Below are 18308 nucleotides of genomic sequence, written 5' to 3'. Positions count from 1 at the left end.
GGATTGTCCCACTGTTATTTGAGAGTCAGAAAAATGATGAATAAAGTGCTCATTATTTAGAGAAAATACCTTTTATTCTTTTAAGACAGTTTTATCAACAGATGTTTTACTTTTAAAACGTATGTATCACTTCATATTTGACTCAGGTCTTAACATGTCACGGCAGACTCTTCACCATGCCTGCAAGCAGGGAGCAACTCATGGAATACTAACAATAATAATGCAAGGTGTAAGTATCTAAGGGGTGTTTTGTTTTGTCTTTCCTTAATTGCTACTGTTTTGCAGCCCACCTTTTGATGTGTCATGGACCACTGCTGGTTCATTTTGCCACAAATCGTTCAACACTATCTCTACTGCACTGAGAAACCTTTTGATCCTCAAGCAAGGTGAGAGAAAGCAAGACCAGGAATCCCCTTTGCCAGCCTCCTTTTCCAATTAACACTCCTTGCCCAGTCTCCTTCTCCAAACCATACAGTATAATTAAAAACACCACCGTGGAAAATGCAATGTGCTCTTGATGCAACGATGGCACTGCATGTGAAGTGGGTTAGAACAGGATTTTCAGAAGCAACTAAACATTTGACAATTTTGAGAACTCTGCCTTTAATCTGTTTGAACCTCAGCTAGCCATCCACAAGCTTCAGGTAATAATAATGATAAAACCTGTCTGCCATGATCTACCCTTCCTTACACCTAGGGTTAAAGAAAGGTGAATGGGGTATATTAAATGCTGGGTTTACCTGACTCAGGCATCATCTGATTTTGGCTGTCAACACACTTCAATCTCAGCACGCTGGCTTACAGGTCATCTCTACAAACAGTATTTCAGAAGCTGTGCAGGCCTCACTCACTCACTCACTCACTCAGCAATAAACCTCCTAAAGACTGCAGGATGCTGGGATTTCCCTTTGATGACTCTCTTCTAAGAAGAATGCTTTTCCTGTATTTCTGATACAATATACAGTCTATAGATTTTAAGGGAAAAAAAAACACGCACAGGGAGAGAAATCTCCAAAAGTTCTTTTCTCAGCCCTAGTAACACTAAGTTACACACTTAAATAAGGTTATACACACTGATATACTTCAAACAGCCACATAAACATTTCTTCTTTCTTCTCCCCTATACCAGGCACAATCTTTTGGAACTCCATTTCTTCAACAACACTTGCTAAGGTATCGATCAGTCTGCAGTTACTTCTCCCAGCTTACCTCATAGAAGAGCCCTTCAGGAAACTGCTGGAAGCACTGGGCACACACGAAGCACTGCTCGTGGTACAGCTCACCATTGCTGTTGACAATTTTCTCTGCTGGTGCAAAGCCCCCTCTACAGCGCTCACAGATGGCATTTGCGAGTGCGTTTGCCATGTTGCTGTACAAAAACAAGAAACAGAAAGAAAATGAGCCCCAAAGGCAGCACAACTGATTCTGGTTCTCTACTTTTTCCAAAGCCAATGGCATCAGCCTTATGCTAGGCTGCCCACTGAAAACTTCTCCATGAACTCAATGACTTGTGGTGCTCCCTTAGAAATAAAACTGTTGTTTCCCTCTGGCTCCAAACACTTTGGAAATAAAAACCCCACAATGTGCTCTAATAACTACTGATTATTGTCACAGATGAATTTGCTGTCTCTTTATGATGAGAAAAGGCAGGTAATTCAAAGAACTAATATAAGAGTCGTGGAATACATTTGAATTACAGAAAATAAGGGCAAATGTTAGCAGTAATTGAGGACTTCACACTAGAAAATATAAATGTTAATTCTGAAATAATTCATAATTCTAGAATACGAGAATTCTAGAATATGAGCATATAACAGCATTAATTCAAAAGCTATAAGCAAGCAACGTGAAAGAGTTTAAAATATTTTGTCTGGCAGATTACTTGAAAACCACAGCAGGTAAACAATCAAATCTGTAAAATCACTTCAAGCCATATACAACTTGTAGAAATAATAGTTTAAAGTCATAGGGTTTTTGGTTGGTTTGTTAGGGTTCATCTCCATAAAAGCAGATCACAGCACCCCAGCACCAGACCAAGGACAAGGAGAAGGTGGGAATGCTCTAGCTGCAGAGCTGGGGTGCTCCACCATGACCCAGGCACAGGGCAACAAAAACTGGTGATGAAAAAAAAAAGAAAACCTCAAAAAGCAATCTTGATTGCTTCTCAAAGGCATGTGACCATAGAATGAGTGTGAAAATATCAGGGGATTGCAACTTCACTAGGATTGTGTTCACTTATGCAACAGTCAGTACAGCTGTCTTACACTTAAGGCTCTAGTACCAAAAAAGGGTCACTTTCTTGTCCTTTGCAAGTGCCTTCTTACTAATACTTGTGTTCTCAAAGCTATGCCTTTCAGGGTCATTTCTCTGCCCTAATATCACTTGATAGCAGAGAGCAAATACAGGGCAATAGTCTAGTTTCATACAATCTGACCACAACTGACAAAAGCACTGTCTGGACAATTACTGGGACATTATTTTACACACAGGCACAGATTTGGATATAGTAAAGAAATCTGCTGCATTTGCCAGTGCGGAGCGCTGGGTCCTGTGTAAGATGCCAAGACTTGCCCTCTGAGAGGATAACACCTCTTGGCTCCCTTCAGGCTTGACAGGAATTGTATTCAGTCCTTGCACAACATTCGAGTTAGCAAGTATACACCTACCACATAGCTCCACAAGGAATGTGCTTTATCTATTGCTTACACTGTACCACAGAAGAGCCATACACAAGGTCACATCCGACCAGTTATTAATAGCTGTATCTTTTTTTTCTCTCTCAGGAGCACTTTGCAGAAGACAACTCTGCCATCAAAATACTCACTGTTCTTACAGCAAAACAGTGAGTGGCCAAATTTCATGAAGGAGGTCAGACTAAGGAACAGTCTATTTCACACTTGAGAGATCAACATATTGAAAAGCGGCAGTGATCGTATGTATAAAGTGTAGTTAAGCACACAGTTAGCCAATGGGCTACACGGATTACATATGTTTTCTGCAGGGGGAAAAAAGCCAGACACTTCACCCACCCTAAGTTAATCTGAATGAGCAGTAATCACAACATAAACCATGAGCCTCACCATCACCTCACCAGTTCCTGAGTATTAAGGATGTTAAACTTGTAAGTTATTTAATGCTAAGTGCTGTCAGAGAAAAAATGTAATCCAAGTAAAAACACGCATGTAAAAACAGTGATGCATGCAACAGTCCTCCATTAGTGAAACAGTCTGCACGTTTGCCCAAAACAAGCAAACAATCTGAAGTCAGAGACTACTTGGCAAATACCAACCCTGCTTCAAACCCCAATAAAAACTTCTGACGCAATTACTGATTAAGTTCACGGCACCAGCTCAAATTTTAGTTGATGATTACAACTGGCAACGTATCAAACACAGAACTGTGGTAAAGGCTGCCTTAGAGTATGGCTTACAGAGCCCAGACGGTAAAAAACACAGCGACGGTATGCCAATAATGTCACTGCAGTTACAGCCCAGAGCTGAACAGCGCGGACTTACAATTTTGCGTAGAAGTCACAAAACTCTTTGTAGAGTTTAATGTCACTGTGCCTACGCTGCAGTTTCGACACTGGTTTCTCGCCTTCATTTCCCGCCGAGTTGTAGGCATTGTGAGAGACCCTGTGAGCAATCTCTTCATCCTCTGGTATCGCGTAGGGGTGACCTCTATGCTGGAAGTCCATGTTCCTCTAGCTGCTATCACGGCTATATATATTCTGTGCTTATATCGCGAGGGAGCTGGAGGCAAAGGCAGCAGAACAATGTGCTGGGCTTCCCCTTGTTCCCAAACCAAGTGACTGACTTTCAGCAGCTCTGTGTCATTGAGCCAGAGCTACCCAGCGCCCTGCCAGAGCTTCAAGTTAAAAGCTGGCCTGCGGAGGAGCACATTCCAGCACCGGGCTGTCATGCACACCCAGATGCTGGAAAGGGGCTTTGCTGCTGGCTGCCGATGGAGAAATCCTCTTGGGCCCGGAGAGCTGTTTTGTGAGCAACCTGTGTGAGCCAACATGAACCTCAGCAAACTTGTCCACAGCTCCTGTCTGCTGAGGGGATGGAGGCGGATTCCAACACCGCTTTGTCATGAGCTAACCAGCACGAAGAGGAGGCTTCTGTCATTAGGTAAATATTGTTTCATGCTTGGATATAATAATTACACTGTAAAAATGCCCTTTAATGCTCCACTTATATCTTCTAAGTCATATACATTGCATTTATCTACAGGCATCTTCCTTCTTGTCAGCACTTCACACAAAACATAGATACAGAGGGACAGTTTGTTTTCTGTTTTGCCTCGCAGGCTGTTAACTGAAGTGGCAAGTATGCTATAATAGGCAGCAGATGAAGGAACTGAAATGGAGCTCGATTTTCAGCACTGTGCTGTGTTCAGAACAATCACTTAACACAAGGATGCCCCATATATTTAAATGCTGAAGTAAGAAAGCAAGACCAGGAAGAAAGAAGCAAGAGTGAAAATTAATCATTTCTTCACCACAGAAAGTCCTCCCAATGTTGCAATTATTTTATAGTTACGCTCTCTTCAAAAATCTGTCTTGCATTCCTTACTGGGAATGGTATCACCAGTTGCAGGTTTGCCCTCCTGCAAGCTCCACCTTGCTTGGGACAGGCAGCTTCCAGGAACATGTAACATCAAACAAAACCAAAAAGGGCTTCTGGAAAACAGTCCTAGGTAACTACCTTTTGCATGAAATGAACACAGCTTTGTTAGCAACTGATCAGGCAGCAAAGGCACATACATTTTGTGCTCATGACACACAGCATGCTGGTATCCAGAGAAGTTTCAGGGAGCAAAAGAAAGTGCAAAAGGACAGGAAGAAGGCTAGAGGGAACAAGCAGAGAAATCAGAAATAGATGATAACAAAGGATGTGTGAGAAATCCCAGTCAAGGGACTGGGATTGTTCATACACTTGTTCATACACTTCCAGCACCTAAAAAAACTAAGAAATTCACTCTTGAGCCTTGAGTGAGCTCTGGACCACATATCTCAGCACTGGCTGGAGTAACTGAGCGCCCAGCAGAGGACATGTTGCTCTCAGCACAAACCTGCGCTCACAAATCGCTGACTTCCCATGGCCTGGCCAATGCAGTGCTACAGGTTTTCTTCTGGAAAGCAAAACCAAATAAGCCAGATTTCAGAAATGGGTTTGGTCAGGGGTCTTCCTTTAACCCCCCTTGGTGGCTTCCAAGCAAGCTGCTCCCGTGTGTCAGAAGACATCACGGCAGGTGGGGCCAAGGAAGCATGACCTGCGTGTTTATGCACCCGCAGGTCTGATTATCCATCTTAGAATCACTGAGAGCTGCAGGTTTTAACAGGCCAAGGAGGCTGGAGCTCAAGCCCTATATTTATCTGCTGTGGGACAAGATCTAGAGGAAGCAGTGCTTGGGTCATAGCTACAGGCCATGATGTCCTTGCTGGAGCACCGCTGCGGGAAGCAGTGCTGGAGAGAAAGGCTTCTCCTCCTGCTATAGCACCCATGTCTTCTGTGCTCACTGAGGTGCCTGCTGGCACAAGCAGACTTGTTCTGCAGACCTCTGGCACTGCTGCTAACGGAGTTACTCCTGACTCCTTCTCTGTGAGGGAATAAAAAAGCTTGCCAGGAGTTTAAAAAGGGCCTTCCGGCTACCAAAACAAAACACAGTTTCTACAGGGATAGTCTGGTAATCCACAAATGCAGAGTAGCTGATCATCCTTCTCTCTCTTTTTTTTTGTCACTTTGCTGCTATGATCTACACCAGGCTAAGACCTTTTGTATCTTCACCAGTAGCTCAGCGTAACCCTAAGGTGACATGGACCAGGGAGTGAGGAGTCATCAGGCCAGGAGGGGCTGCTGACATTCCCCAGAGCTGCATCAAGACCTACCTGCCTTGGCAGGGAGAGCAAGGAGAAGGTCAGTGTTGAATTGGAGGAGGTAAGTAGGGAGGAAGGTGACAGAGTGGCTCCCATTGGTACATGGGGGTCTCAGCAGATGAAAAAGCTGATGGCTGAGGTGACAACAAGAGAAAAAGGCAGAGAGAGGAGGGGTAGCATACCACTGCCGCTGTGAAAAACAGTAGGAAAATCAAATGTGCCTCTTTGTGGTTTCTCCGCTCCCACCAGGAGAAACTGCTTTCTCAGGAGAACTTTCCTGGCTGCCCACTGGTGCCAGTGGACAGGGACTCTTACAGAGAAGGCTGGGAGGCTGCGAGCCCTGCCGAGTGCCTTGCTCCATTCCCCAAATAGAAGTGCTCAGCAGTCACTGCTCCAAACAAGGTGCTTGGCAAAGGCAGCTGCTGCTTGGCAGTCTGCCCGGTGCCCCGAAATAACGCTGCCGGCTGAGAGCAAACCTGCTGCATCACCACTGCTTTCAGGAAGCCAAGCACCCCGTCGGGATGGATAAGCAAACAGAACGCAGCCCTCCCTTTCCCACAGAGGTAGGGGTGATTTCACTTTAACTGTAGCATGCAAAATGCAGAACAACTAGAGGAGAAGCTTTGCCATTAAACCAGCATGAATCTGGAGTGCCACGTGCTGATTTCTGCACTGACTTTTTAAGTGCTAATTGGTCTTTTATGTCTTCTTTACTGACATTGAAAACACTCCTGGGTTCTGCCTGTTGTAATTGTTCATCTCTACAAGCAATTGGAAATAAGGAGTAAATCTTTTCCATAATGAAGACGTACACAATATGCAGGCTTTTCATGTGCCCAGCACTGCTCTGCTTCTGTTGAAAAGGATGGAAAACCACCTTGAAACCACTGCAATAAAAACCAGGTGAATTCCAAGCGGTCCTGAAAGTTTCATCATTTGGCATTAGCCACAGAAAGCATGATTAAGCTTCTGTGGTGGGAGTTTAAGCAGGGCAAACAAAAAGACAACTCTATCTGTTGCAAATACTTCAGTATAAACGTATTCCAGTATAAACATGTCCAAAATATGCTTTGGTCTCTGCAAATGGAGAAGGTTCACATTCCATCTCTTCATAAGGAAATGAACACGACTGGAGTAATCAGGTATGCAGCACCTTCCCACACAGCTTTTTTCATCAGCCATACAAGCACAGTGAGAAATTAGTCTCTAACAGGGTTCATAGAAAGGGAGAGCAATATTTAGTTGTAGTAATTTTCTGTTGCATTAAATATTAAAAACAAAAAAAACCAATCAAACAAAAAAAACAGCCTACAGTATTGTCTTCTGCTAATTGCAAACATTACCAAACGAAGCCATGATTTGTGTAAAATGATTTCTAATGAGCACAGATATTTGATCCTTTTTGAAAGGGCCATTTCTTCCGTTGCTACTATTTTTGCATCTTATACAGAGATAAAAACAAAACAAAAAGGCCAAGTGTTATACAGGTGCACTAGAAAATCTGTGCTACAAGAGACATGGCATCCGATCACAGCCATTTTTACCATATGCCTACTGTGTAGTTAACTGTATGGGTACTTCTCTGGGCTAAATGTACTGTACCCAAACTCTTCCAACTCAATAAATTTTAAAGATGCACTTACAACAATGCATTTCATATAATATAATTTCTATCCTCTTGCCTAACGAAAGAATAATAAAAAAGAGACCCACTCTAAAATGAATTTTCATCAACAAGGAGACAATATCAGGCCCAGTAAGCTTGAAAGAATATTTCTATTTGGATGTAAACATCAGAACACCAACTTCATATACTTCTAACATTTGAAAGCGTTTGGGCAGGATAACACTTCAACCTTTGGAAATCAAAGCAGTAGAAAGCAAAGTGAAAGAGAATTGAGAGCAGTCAGACAATTGCAACCAAATTACAATTAAGTGTTCGTGTGCTCCTCCTCCCTTGCTTAAGGAACAAATTCAAAGTCCAAATACATAAAAATGTACAAGGTTGATCTTTGCATCTCCTGACATTTCAAACCTTAGGAAATCTCTCAAAAATAACATTTTCCTGGCACTAATATTCAGTTCATGTCCCCTGCTACTGAAATTCACTACAAACACATCCCTGAATCCTTCAAGTAAAGGGAGATATCAATCTTTGCTCCTGCCCTCACTGTCCACCTGCACCGGCTGGTACCAATGCTTTTACAAACTGAGCCCTCTGACCTGAACAGCTCACCCAAGAGCTATAATTAATTCCTTGACTAAAAGTAACATCCAGCCTGCCAGGAAAGACTTCCACGATGTCCACGAAGTTCCTTATAGGGCTGAGATGACAGCCAGCAGCAGACTTTTTGGCTGTAAATGATGCTCTTATTATAGCAATGTCTGCACCGGAGAGAACGTGCTAAGGACTGACCTTCAGCCTGGGTGCTGAGGGACAGCACTTGCTCGTCTCCCAAATCCTTCTCAATACTGCCACTAATCTGCACCTTCAGAAGAATTTTTTCACCTTCAGTAAGTCTGCTTTTCCAGTCTCAGGTTTGTAACAATGACATTTTTCACTTCCTGAATTAAACAATTTGTTTGGGGTAGAAGGCAGCACGTGGTAAAGGAAACGTCTTTTCAGCTCTTCCTCTTTTAATTCGCTTCACTCACAAATTAAATTGCAATTGTGAGTCATTCTGGGGTTTGGTTTCCCATTTTTTTCTTCACATGTTCACTGCAGTTTCACTCAGCTTTAAAACCAGCAAGAGGGAAGGCAGCTAAGCCATCTTCAGTTACTACAGCAAAATTAAGCACTGGCACTAATATTCAACAGATGAAAGAGAATAATCAGAAGCAATTTGTGTTCCTAAGAGTCATGCATGAGTCATATATTGAGAAATAAAGCTAATCCAAAATAGCAGTACCCTTATACTCCATTACGACAGTCACAAAATTTTGTGTAACGCAAAGCAAGGGTCTTCATCCTGTATTTTATTAGCTATTGGGTATGGGTCTCACACATTTCAAGTCAGCACAAAGGAATTCCAGTAACAGTTACTGAATAGCAACACTTGCCAAGCATTTTCCAATCCAAAGGCTTAGTTACAAGATTAAAAAAATTTTTTTAAATTAAATTTTCACCCCAACAGTTGACGGATCCTAAGTGAGTGAAGCAGGACTGAATGAATCCAACACACGCTTGTGATACCAGAAGCAACTTCATGAGGAAAAATGGAAGAAGTTCACATTTACCAGGCTTATCTGAGGGAGCGAAGCTGGGGTTCACTGGGCAATCTGCTCAGCAGAATAAAAGGGAATGGAGAGTGCAGGCAGGGCTTTTTGCTTTGAATCAGGGGGCTCAAGCCCTACCAAACCTCCTTCCTCTTTGCTACATAACACTGAAGGTGTGGGTATAGTGTGAGGATTAGCTTAAAAAGGGAATGCTGTTTAAAAATAAGCAACTGCTTGTACACTTCAGGCAAAATTCCTAACTTGCAGCCAGGTCGCTACCAGAGCTATACCAAGGCTGCGGTGCTGGCATGCACCTTATGAAAAGAAGATGACATGTAAGGAACAGCTTATTAAAGATATTAGAAACATAGTGTACACTTCAGTCTTTAAAGCCATCAAGGAAGAATGTACAAAACAACATACCAAAAGCCGAATATCACGTGAAACAAAAAGCTTGAAACGCAAACTTTCCATACGGAAAAAGAGCACAATGAGCAAGGGCAGTTTTGAGTCACTATTCCAAGTGGGTAACATTTTTCTAATAGCTGCATAGGAACAGAGTTCAAGAGCACAGTGTGCATGGACTTTACTGGCTAGAAAAGACAACAGCTTCACCTTCATCCATACATTTCTTGCTGGAAGAGCTGAATCTCTTGGATCTTTTATTTAGAAAGGCACAACTGAGAAATACTGCCAGGTATCACTGGCTTTCTGCCAATTTGTTACTTTCTTTTTCTTTTTATGAGGCTAATAGCTAAAAACTTTCAATTAATTTTCTTCTAGCTCTATCATGACCAGAGCATGCAGAAAAAGCAGGAAAACTACAAGGAAATATCACAAAAATCATGTAGCAAGTCCCTTTCGTTGGCAAAAAAGCTCCTGTCAATGTTATGATGCTTCATCTTGTTCATATATAAGGATGAATCTCAAAGCAACATACAGTCTCATGGCACAGCTGAGTAGCATCATCTAAAACCACTGCTCACAGGACAATATGTATGAAATCATTACTTCAGAATGCTGTCAAGAGCTACCTAAACCCAGAACTAGATAACACTAGATAACGCACACCAAAATTCAGAGCATCGCTTGCATTTGGGAAGCACCCTGAGATTCCTGGGTGCGAGGTGAGAGTGGAGGAGCTCTAGGAGATGGAAAAGCATCAGAGAATGTCACAGAGTGTCTGGGGAGCCATGGAGCCACTGCTGGCTGCGAGCTGGGATTACCACCCAGGGAAGCCCCATAAAAGGCCCGCTCTCTACTCTGTCTCCTGCACTTGGGCACTGTTAGAGCTGCTTCTGCATCTGGAGAGCATCATGGAACAGCACATGGGTCCCTCGAGGACACCCGTCAGCCTGGCATGTGGAACAGCTAAGAGACGCCGGAAGAGAAAAATAGGAGAAACCCAGTACTACACCCTTTTCAAGCTTGTTCTCCCCAGCGCCTGCAGACTGGCTATTTAATAGATTGTGACGTCTACATATTAGCTTTCACAATTTAGCCTCTCCTCTGCAGAGTATTTCCATACGTAAATTCAGTCCAGTGTGACGGACTTCATTCGAAGGAGAACTAAATTACAATGAAGAACAATGAGCAATCACGTTATATTTTCTGGAAAGAATGTTTGATAAGATGCTATCAAAACAGCTGAAATCAAACGCAAAAAAAAAAAAAACCCAAAACTACAATTTATACTTCCCCAGATAATGCTCTCAGAGCAACAAAGATCCTAGTTGCTATCATCACTGAAGCTCAACAGATTTGCGGAAATTGCTGACTGTTACAATGAAGCAAACGTAGGAGCAGCAGTAGTTTCTGTCACGCAGGCATTTACCTCCAGTCATTTGGAGTCACAGGAGGTTATAGCCAGGGTGAGCAAGTCAAGCAAAACTGCGTTGGAGTTATTATGCAATCTGAAAGACAAGGGGTGAGCAAGAAGGCAAGAGAAATAGGGTGTGTTTGGTGTGCGTTATTTTAACCCCTGAAGTAATGAAATGAAAAGCACAAATGAAAAGCACGGCCTCTAGTCATTTGGATATCTCACAAGCTCTAAGTGCGGAAGTATGAAAATGGAACCGTGAAACACATTTGTGCTGGCTGGATGTTACTATAATTAATAGCAATAAAAACTCAATGCTACCATTTACATGGACAAATACTCTTCTCAATTAGAGCATCCAGCGGATGAGCCAAAGTGTTTTTTTAATCAGGATTTCCAAAGCATCTGCTTCAGATTGATATTTTCAGGTCCCAATTGTATTACTCCAACAGAGTTTCTAGCCATCACAGTGATGAACTGCATTTTTTTTGCGACTGAACATTTATTTTCAAGCTTTTGATGATCTAACAAATTGATTTATTTTTTTTTTTAACAACATACTGAAATATTACTGCTTTACTCACTAATACTGGCACTACAAAGAAGCTGAACTTAATGATAGAATCATTAAGGTTGGAAAGGACCTCTAAGATCATCCAGTCCAACCACCAGCCCACCCCCACCATGCTCACTGACCACATCCTTCAGTGCCACATCCACACGGTTCCTGAACACCTCCAGGGATGGTCACTCCACCCCCTCCTTGGGCAGCCTGCACCACTGCCTCCCCACTCCTGAGAAGAAATGCATCTGAACTCAACACTTCTCATTCTATCACTGTTCCCTAGGCGAAGATGCTGACCCCCACTGTGCCACAATTTCCTTTCAGGTCATTGTAGAGACCAATGAGATCTCTCTGAGCCTCCTCTTCTCCAGACTAAACAATTTCACTTCCCTCAGCTGCTCCCCATAAGACTTGTGTTCCAGACTCTCCACAGCTCTGTTGCCCTTCTCTGGACATACTTCAGGGCCTCACTGTCTTTCTTGCAGTGAGAGGCCCAGAACTGAACACAGTACCTGAGGTGCAGCCTCACCAGAGCTGAGGACAATCACCTCCCTGCTCTAGCTGACAACACTAATTGTGATACAAGCCAAGATGCCACTGGCCTTCTTGGTCACCTGGGCACACTGCTGGCTCATAATCAGCCAGCTGTCAACTAACACCCCCAGACCCTCCTCCTCCACACAGCATTCTAGCCACTCTGACCCAAGCCTGTAGCGATGCCTGGGGTAGTTGGGACCAAAATGCAAGACCCATCACTGGGACTTGTTGAACTTCATCCAATTGGTCTCAGTCCACAGATCCAACCTGTCCAGTTTCCTCTGAAGGGTCTTCCTAACCCCAGGCAGATCACTGCTTCCTCCCAACTTGGCAAACTCACTGAAATCACACTCAATCTCCTTGTCCAGATCACCAATAAACATATAATTGGACCAGCCCCAATATCAACCCTAGGGGAACATCATTTGTGACTGATCACCATCTGCATTTAAGACCATTCACCACCACTCTCTGGGCTCAGCCTTCCAGCCAGTTCTTTACTCTGCAGAAAGAGGTTAAGTAAATGTTAACATTTGTGATGCTATTAAGAAATGTTGTCAGTGCAAATTAAATTAAGCAGGTTTCCAGTTACAGATCTGTTCTTTCTGACTTCAGGGACAGAAGGTCATTGGGCAGGACATGTGGCTGAAACACCTGCACCAATTTGCTGTCTATTACATGTAGGCTCTTGATGGCAGGCTGAGGAGACTACTGAGCTTGCACAGCTCCTAGAATCTCAAAAGGCAAGGGAGACACTCGGCCCTACCACACTGCCATTATCTGGCAGCTGGGGGGAGTATTCATGTATTTCTTTTTATTCTCACCTGCTTTTATTCTCTCTGAGCTTTGCAGCACAGAGTTTATCCCCCCAAGGCTGAGTGGGGTGTAAGAATGTGCTTATGTTTCCCATTTCATCTGCGAGGGAGCCTTTGTGCACAAAATTTTGGGGCACGTCCACGTGCCTCGAGCCAATGTGTGCAGGAGGGCAGGAGGCTGAACTGCCCTAGCAGGAAGTCAGAGTTGCCAATTCAGAAACAGCAACCTACTTGCACAGATGTACCCATCAGCTTCAGTGGTAGAGCACAAAGGGGCAGAAACTTTAACGCTGCTAATGTAGAGAATATCTACTGAGCTTTCTGCATAGGAGAACAGAGCAGTGAACTGTTTGGGTAACTAACAATCACTGAGTGAAGCTTGCTAAAGATTATTTGCAGCTGATGCTGAATTTCACTGGTAAAAACACAAGACCAAGCTCTTCTAAAGTCATTTACACTTTCAATTGTATTTGAATTTGATGAAATTTATTATAAGTGTAAGTATTAAAAAGAGAACTGCCCCTGCTTTTCCCAATGCCTTGAATTCCACTTTGGAATACAGTATCATTTTTTTTTCAGAGGAATCACTATGCATTTTGCAAAGAGCATGAGAACAGAAGTGGGACATGCAAAAATAGTGAACATGCTGCTACTGTTAAGTGACTCCTAATGATTAATGATGAACGTATGCTTACAATTTCCTTTGCATCCTGTTTGCTGAGAAAAGAAAGAGTAGCTCAGCACAGTTAGGGAACTTTTTGAACACCATTTCTAATGACAGAGCAAGACAAGATTTATCAGCGATGTCTTTTATTTTAATTCACCAAATTAATATAGCTGGAATAGAATAAGCCTATCCCTCAATTCAGAAAATGTATCAATAATAATTTAAAAAGCAGCTGATTTCCCAGCTTGCACACAGTTCAGTAAGTGCTGTGTCTGTTCCATCTCTCAGAGATCTGCCCTACCCTACCTCACTGATCTGGGAGCTGCTATTTATGGCTGTCAGTGGCTTTCCTTGAAATGGCCTCACCCTCCTCCACAGGGTTGACTGGAGCTCCCCAGCCCCCTCAGGACCCACAGATATCCAACACTGCATGAATGCCCCTCGAGATGATCTGGCACCTACGTTCAGCACATGGTTGGAAAGACTCTGTGAAGCGTAAAAATGTATTTTTCAGCTTTTAATGTAAACTACAGAATTTAACGGTAAGAGCCCAGCTATACCGCCATGGTCCTTCCTGGAAAAGACTGAGGGAAATGTGCTCAGAGACTGACTCATCATAAACTAAATAGCAGATCTGAGAGACAATGATGGGGTCAAACCTTTGGCTGAAGCAACATGAATGGACACAGATGCTGAGGATCAGCTTCCTGTTATGGAGCTCAGAATCTCACAGCACACAGCCTATCATGAAGTTATGTTGACATGAGAACCTATTTTTATGCTGTAAAGAAAAACTGTTTCAAGAAACTTAGGTTCTTGGAAATGTGGTACATAAGCACTGTACATGTTTAGGAGATTGAGCACATTGCTTTCCAGCCCAGTGCAAGAGCACAGCACCCTAAGTATGGGAAACCCTAAGGAAATGACCAAGTCGAGTACATTTTTTGGCCCAGGATTAGAAAAATACAGTAGTTTAACTGAGAAAGAAGTTTACAGTACTCTGCTCCTGAGGGCTGATATTATGTAGAACATCTGGATTCATGTTCACACAATATTCAAAGGAGACAGAAGAAAGAGCTGCAGGGAGAAAATACAAGAGGGCATGACAAAGCCAATGAGGATGGCAAGCTATATTTAGCAGACATGAAAGAAACCTCTTGTCTTTCTTGTGGACTCTAGATACTCCCAAAACATGTGCTAAGGACAGGCATCCTTGTCACTGAGGAGGGAGGAGCATATGATAAAAGCCAGAGGTTTCCAATGTTAGAAAATCAAAGGACTATTTCTCTTCACTCCAATTGCTCCTGGCCCTGTTGTTATGGCATTATTTTATAGTTACAACAGCACAGCCTTCTGTTGAGGAGAATGCAGCAGAAATCATAAAATAAGGCTACCTGGCAACACGGACTGAAATAGAACAAAAAACAGGTTAGGAGGGAGCAAGGTCTACTTTGACTAAGCACCCACTGCTCAAGATAGAGACAAGCACAATAGGGCTCCGGTCCTCTGCAAGTGCTCTGCCCTGACCTGATTCACCAGTACCCCGATTTGCCATTTCCTCTGCTTGCATTTTATTTTGCAAGATCGATCCTTGTCTCATATTGCTTGTCTTGAACCGGAAGAGGCTCAGGAAAGGATCAAACCACTCAGATTCATACTGGTGCAGGCAACATATTCCCACCCACAAACGGGTCCCACCTTTGTGTGCATAGAGCAGGCTGCTGTATGCAAGAGAAACACCATGGCTTATTTTCATATATAAGCTGTAAAAAGCAGTTTTCACTTCCCTAATAAGATATATTCTTCCTCACAGCTAGTGTTGCATAAAAGAAACTAAACAAAATATAGCCAAGAGTCTGTGCGCATCTTTATCTACTAAGTGTGATTATTCTATAATCATATGAGTATACTATCAATCAGTGCTATTAAAAGCCCATCTAAGAAATTCATTTGGAATTAATACTCAAAATGGATGTTAAGCACACCTAACAAGAAAAAGAACAAATCTCCTAAATCTGAATGCCTGTCTCTCTGGAATTGGTAATGAAAGTGCAGTAACAAAACCCACATAAGTTACACATTCCTCCAACGCAATGCACAAATATCCACAATGAAAAATACTCTAAAAATAAAACCAAAGAAAAGGCACTGGGGCGTAGGAAGTGCTTCCTCTCCAACGACGCTTCTGTTAGCATTTACACAAGAATATTTTCCGGGGAGCTTGATGTGGAAACAGGTTGCTTTTATGCTAAGCATACTGAGAAAAAATAAATTCAGCATTTTTACATTTCGCATGTGTATCTGCACTTGCTCATGTTACACACAACCCCCTTCTCCTTCTGCTCTGAGCAGAGGTTCTTAGAAAACCCCATACAGGCTCAGGAGGCCATAGCACCAGGAAGACGGCCACAGCCACCAACTGCTGCTTGCCCTCCCTCCCTATGGCTGGGCCCAGTGGCTCGGTTGCATTCTGTACCTTCAGCCCCATCCCTGAAGAACACCTCTGTGACCTGGGGGGCAGCCTGACTTTCCCTAGTATTCCATCCCTGGCCTGGGGGGCTCAACTGGTCTTGCTTTGGATGGCAAAAAAAAAACAATCCTAAATCAGCAAAGCTGCAAGGTTGTGGCAAGCTGCTGGCTTGGCAAAGAGGAGGCAGAGGTGCCACCATCAGCTGGCAGCTACCCATGCCACACGCAGAAGGCAGTCACGCTGCCACATGGTCCTTGCATGCTTCTTATATCCCTCTTGCTACGTCCTCCTGTGCTTCAGGACTGCACACGTGCAGTGTAGTCGTGCCGGCATTGCGCCTGCTGGCAGCCCCGGCCCTGCCCCTGGTTCCGCACTCACCTCAGCTTCTCCTCCTGCGACACAGGCAGCCCCACGCTATCCGGGCGATCCCGTCTCCTCCTGTACAGACCTGACTGTGACAGCTCTTTCAGCTGCAGGGCTGTCATATTTCTCTACCTAGAGCTTTTGTGTTGTTGTTGGGGGGGTGTTTTGGCTTTGGGTTGTCTTCCTCCCCTCCAGATGAGCCTGCTTGCCAAGACGCCCGGAGAGAAGAGGCTCGGCGTCTGCACACCTGCGCTGCCGGAGCCGCGAACCTCTGCAGGCAGGCAGCCGCCTCTGGCTTCCTGTTCCTCATAGGTACACACCCTCCTGCAGGGCACCACGTTTCCTTTATCGCTCGATCACACCTCGGGGATGGCCGCCACAGGCTGCCCGGTGCCCCGCTGCTTTGCTCACGTTGCGACACGAGAGCTCCGGTGTGTGCGGTGCCAATGGCACAGCCCAGGCAGCATGGAGCAAAAAAGGGGCGAAAAAAGAAAATCCATGGGGCCCCCAGGAGCTAGGAACTCTTCCCCGCTGTAATTTATGACACAAAGAAACTTATAAGCACTATAAAAATGCGGAGCTACTCAAGCACATAAGCACACTCTCATACAGAGATTCATTCAGCAAACAGCAGCAAGGTAACTTCAGAAATCAGCACTGAAATACTCTTCTGGAAGCACAGTGACACTGTGCTGGTCAGAAAATGACCTTTCCCCCCCCTACTCTCAGCTACCAGAACACAACCCCCTGTCTTTTGTCACATTCTGCAGTGATGGAGCGTCCCTGTGTTGGTTGCAAAGCAGGAATGAAACTGCTGAAGGTTTCCTGTGGGACAGGAAGGTGGCCAGCAGATATTTGCAAGCTGTGTGTCTCTTCTCAATTAGTAATGGAAGTCTTCATTTGAACTGGAAAGTCTTTTGAAATAAACCTCATTGCTACTGACAAAACATTCACGCTGCTCTGATTTTATTCACAGCACAAACAAACCCTGAATTCATGGTTCTCACTTCTGTGTTGCAAAGGGATGAGGCTTTTTTTTGTTGTCTTTTATTGTTTTTTTTTTTTTTTTGTTTTTTGTTTTTTGTTTTTTGTTTTTTTAAAGAATTCACATTTAATAAAAGCAGAGAAACCTAACACTTGGTCTAGGAAAGGAAACGATCTATTTAGTGTGAATTTCAGAGATTATTGTTCAAGTGTTTACTTTGCAGTGGAATACATAGAAGAGAGCATTATTGTAATCCTTGTCACAGAGGGAAGTCTAAAATATGTACTAATGAGTAAGTCCCTCCTTATCAGTTATGTCAAGATTTCCAGACAGAACAGAAGCACAGTAATTCTTTATAATATTATGAATGTGCTTCAGCCCAGAGTGTCATCAAAATATAATCTAAAATACTGCAAGATGGAAAAAGAGAAATTACTGTGGAATCCCATAACATGCCAAACAGATGATGGTTGGAGAGATTCAGAGTGATTTATATGATGTTTAAAGGCTGCACACATTGAAATGTCAACAAGAGCTCCACAGCCATACTCCTGTCCTCAGAAAAATGAGAGAGACCGGTCGCAATATCTGCCTAAACACGCTGCATTCCAGATTCAAACAAAGTGCTTCAAATCATTTCTCAGTGCACAATAGGATGAGCTCAGCTAAATGACTGCTCCCTGCAGTCAGTCAGTGGGTTGATGCAATGTGAAAGCTGTGATGGGCTCAGGATGGAGGTGGCAGACGCCCACAGCACAGCAACCTCTAATCATTATCAACAGGTTTTGTTCAAGTACCAGCGTAGCAATGATACCTCTTTGTTCAAACAATTAATTTTAAACAGTAACAATCTAAAACGTGTGCTTTTGTATTATGAGATAAGCCCATCAAAAATTAACAGAATTGCTCTTTACAAAGCCACCGGGGATCGAATCCACTCCAATCTAATGCAAGGCTAGATGGTTGTTTTTTAAAACAGAGCTGGCTGTC

General features: G+C 43.4%; 1 protein-coding gene and 1 long non-coding RNA gene across 3 annotated transcripts; one reads left to right on the top strand and one right to left on the bottom strand.

The window, feature by feature from the left end:
- Positions 1-1024: 1024 nt before the first annotated feature.
- LOC122156004 (LIM and senescent cell antigen-like-containing domain protein 3) lies at positions 1025-16584 on the bottom strand. Of its 2 annotated transcripts, none has more exons than XM_042810414.1 (2): positions 3516-4673; positions 1025-1369 (listed from the first exon to the last, which is right to left on the bottom strand). In XM_042810414.1, the coding sequence occupies exons 1-2, from the start codon at positions 3695-3697 to the stop codon at positions 1192-1194; spliced, it is 360 nt and encodes a 119-aa protein (XP_042666348.1). In that variant the 5' UTR covers positions 3698-4673; the 3' UTR covers positions 1025-1191. The 2 variants fall into 2 exon arrangements, with proteins under 2 accessions (XP_042666348.1, XP_042666349.1); XM_042810415.1 differs by lacking the exon at positions 3516-4673 and adding an exon at positions 16349-16584 and having other exon boundaries at positions 1028-1369.
- LOC122156005 lies at positions 3765-6795 on the top strand. The gene is made up of 2 exons (XR_006167351.1): positions 3765-4133; positions 5796-6795. It is a non-coding gene; the product is annotated as an uncharacterized LOC122156005 (long non-coding RNA).
- Positions 16585-18308: the final 1724 nt, after the last annotated feature.

This window comes from Centrocercus urophasianus, unplaced genomic scaffold, assembly GCF_019232065.1.
Source record: "Centrocercus urophasianus isolate 14NV4802_14NV808 unplaced genomic scaffold, USGS_Curo_1.0 seq_12, whole genome shotgun sequence".
NCBI lineage: Eukaryota > Metazoa > Chordata > Aves > Galliformes > Phasianidae > Centrocercus > Centrocercus urophasianus.
Note: the sequence above shows the minus strand (reverse complement) of the source record. Positions and strands in the feature narration are given on the sequence as shown.

What these genes read in the sequence shown, in the direction of transcription:
- LOC122156004 (XM_042810414.1), bottom strand. Translation starts at nt 3,697, where the DNA reads ATGGACTTCCAGCATAGAGGTCACCCCTACGCGATACCAGAGGATGAA. An exon ending in TGTGACTTCTACGCAAAATT is followed by an intron (nt 1,370 to 3,515) that starts GTAAGTCCGCGC and finishes GTTTTTGTACAG; the next exon opens with CAACATGGCAAACGCACTCG.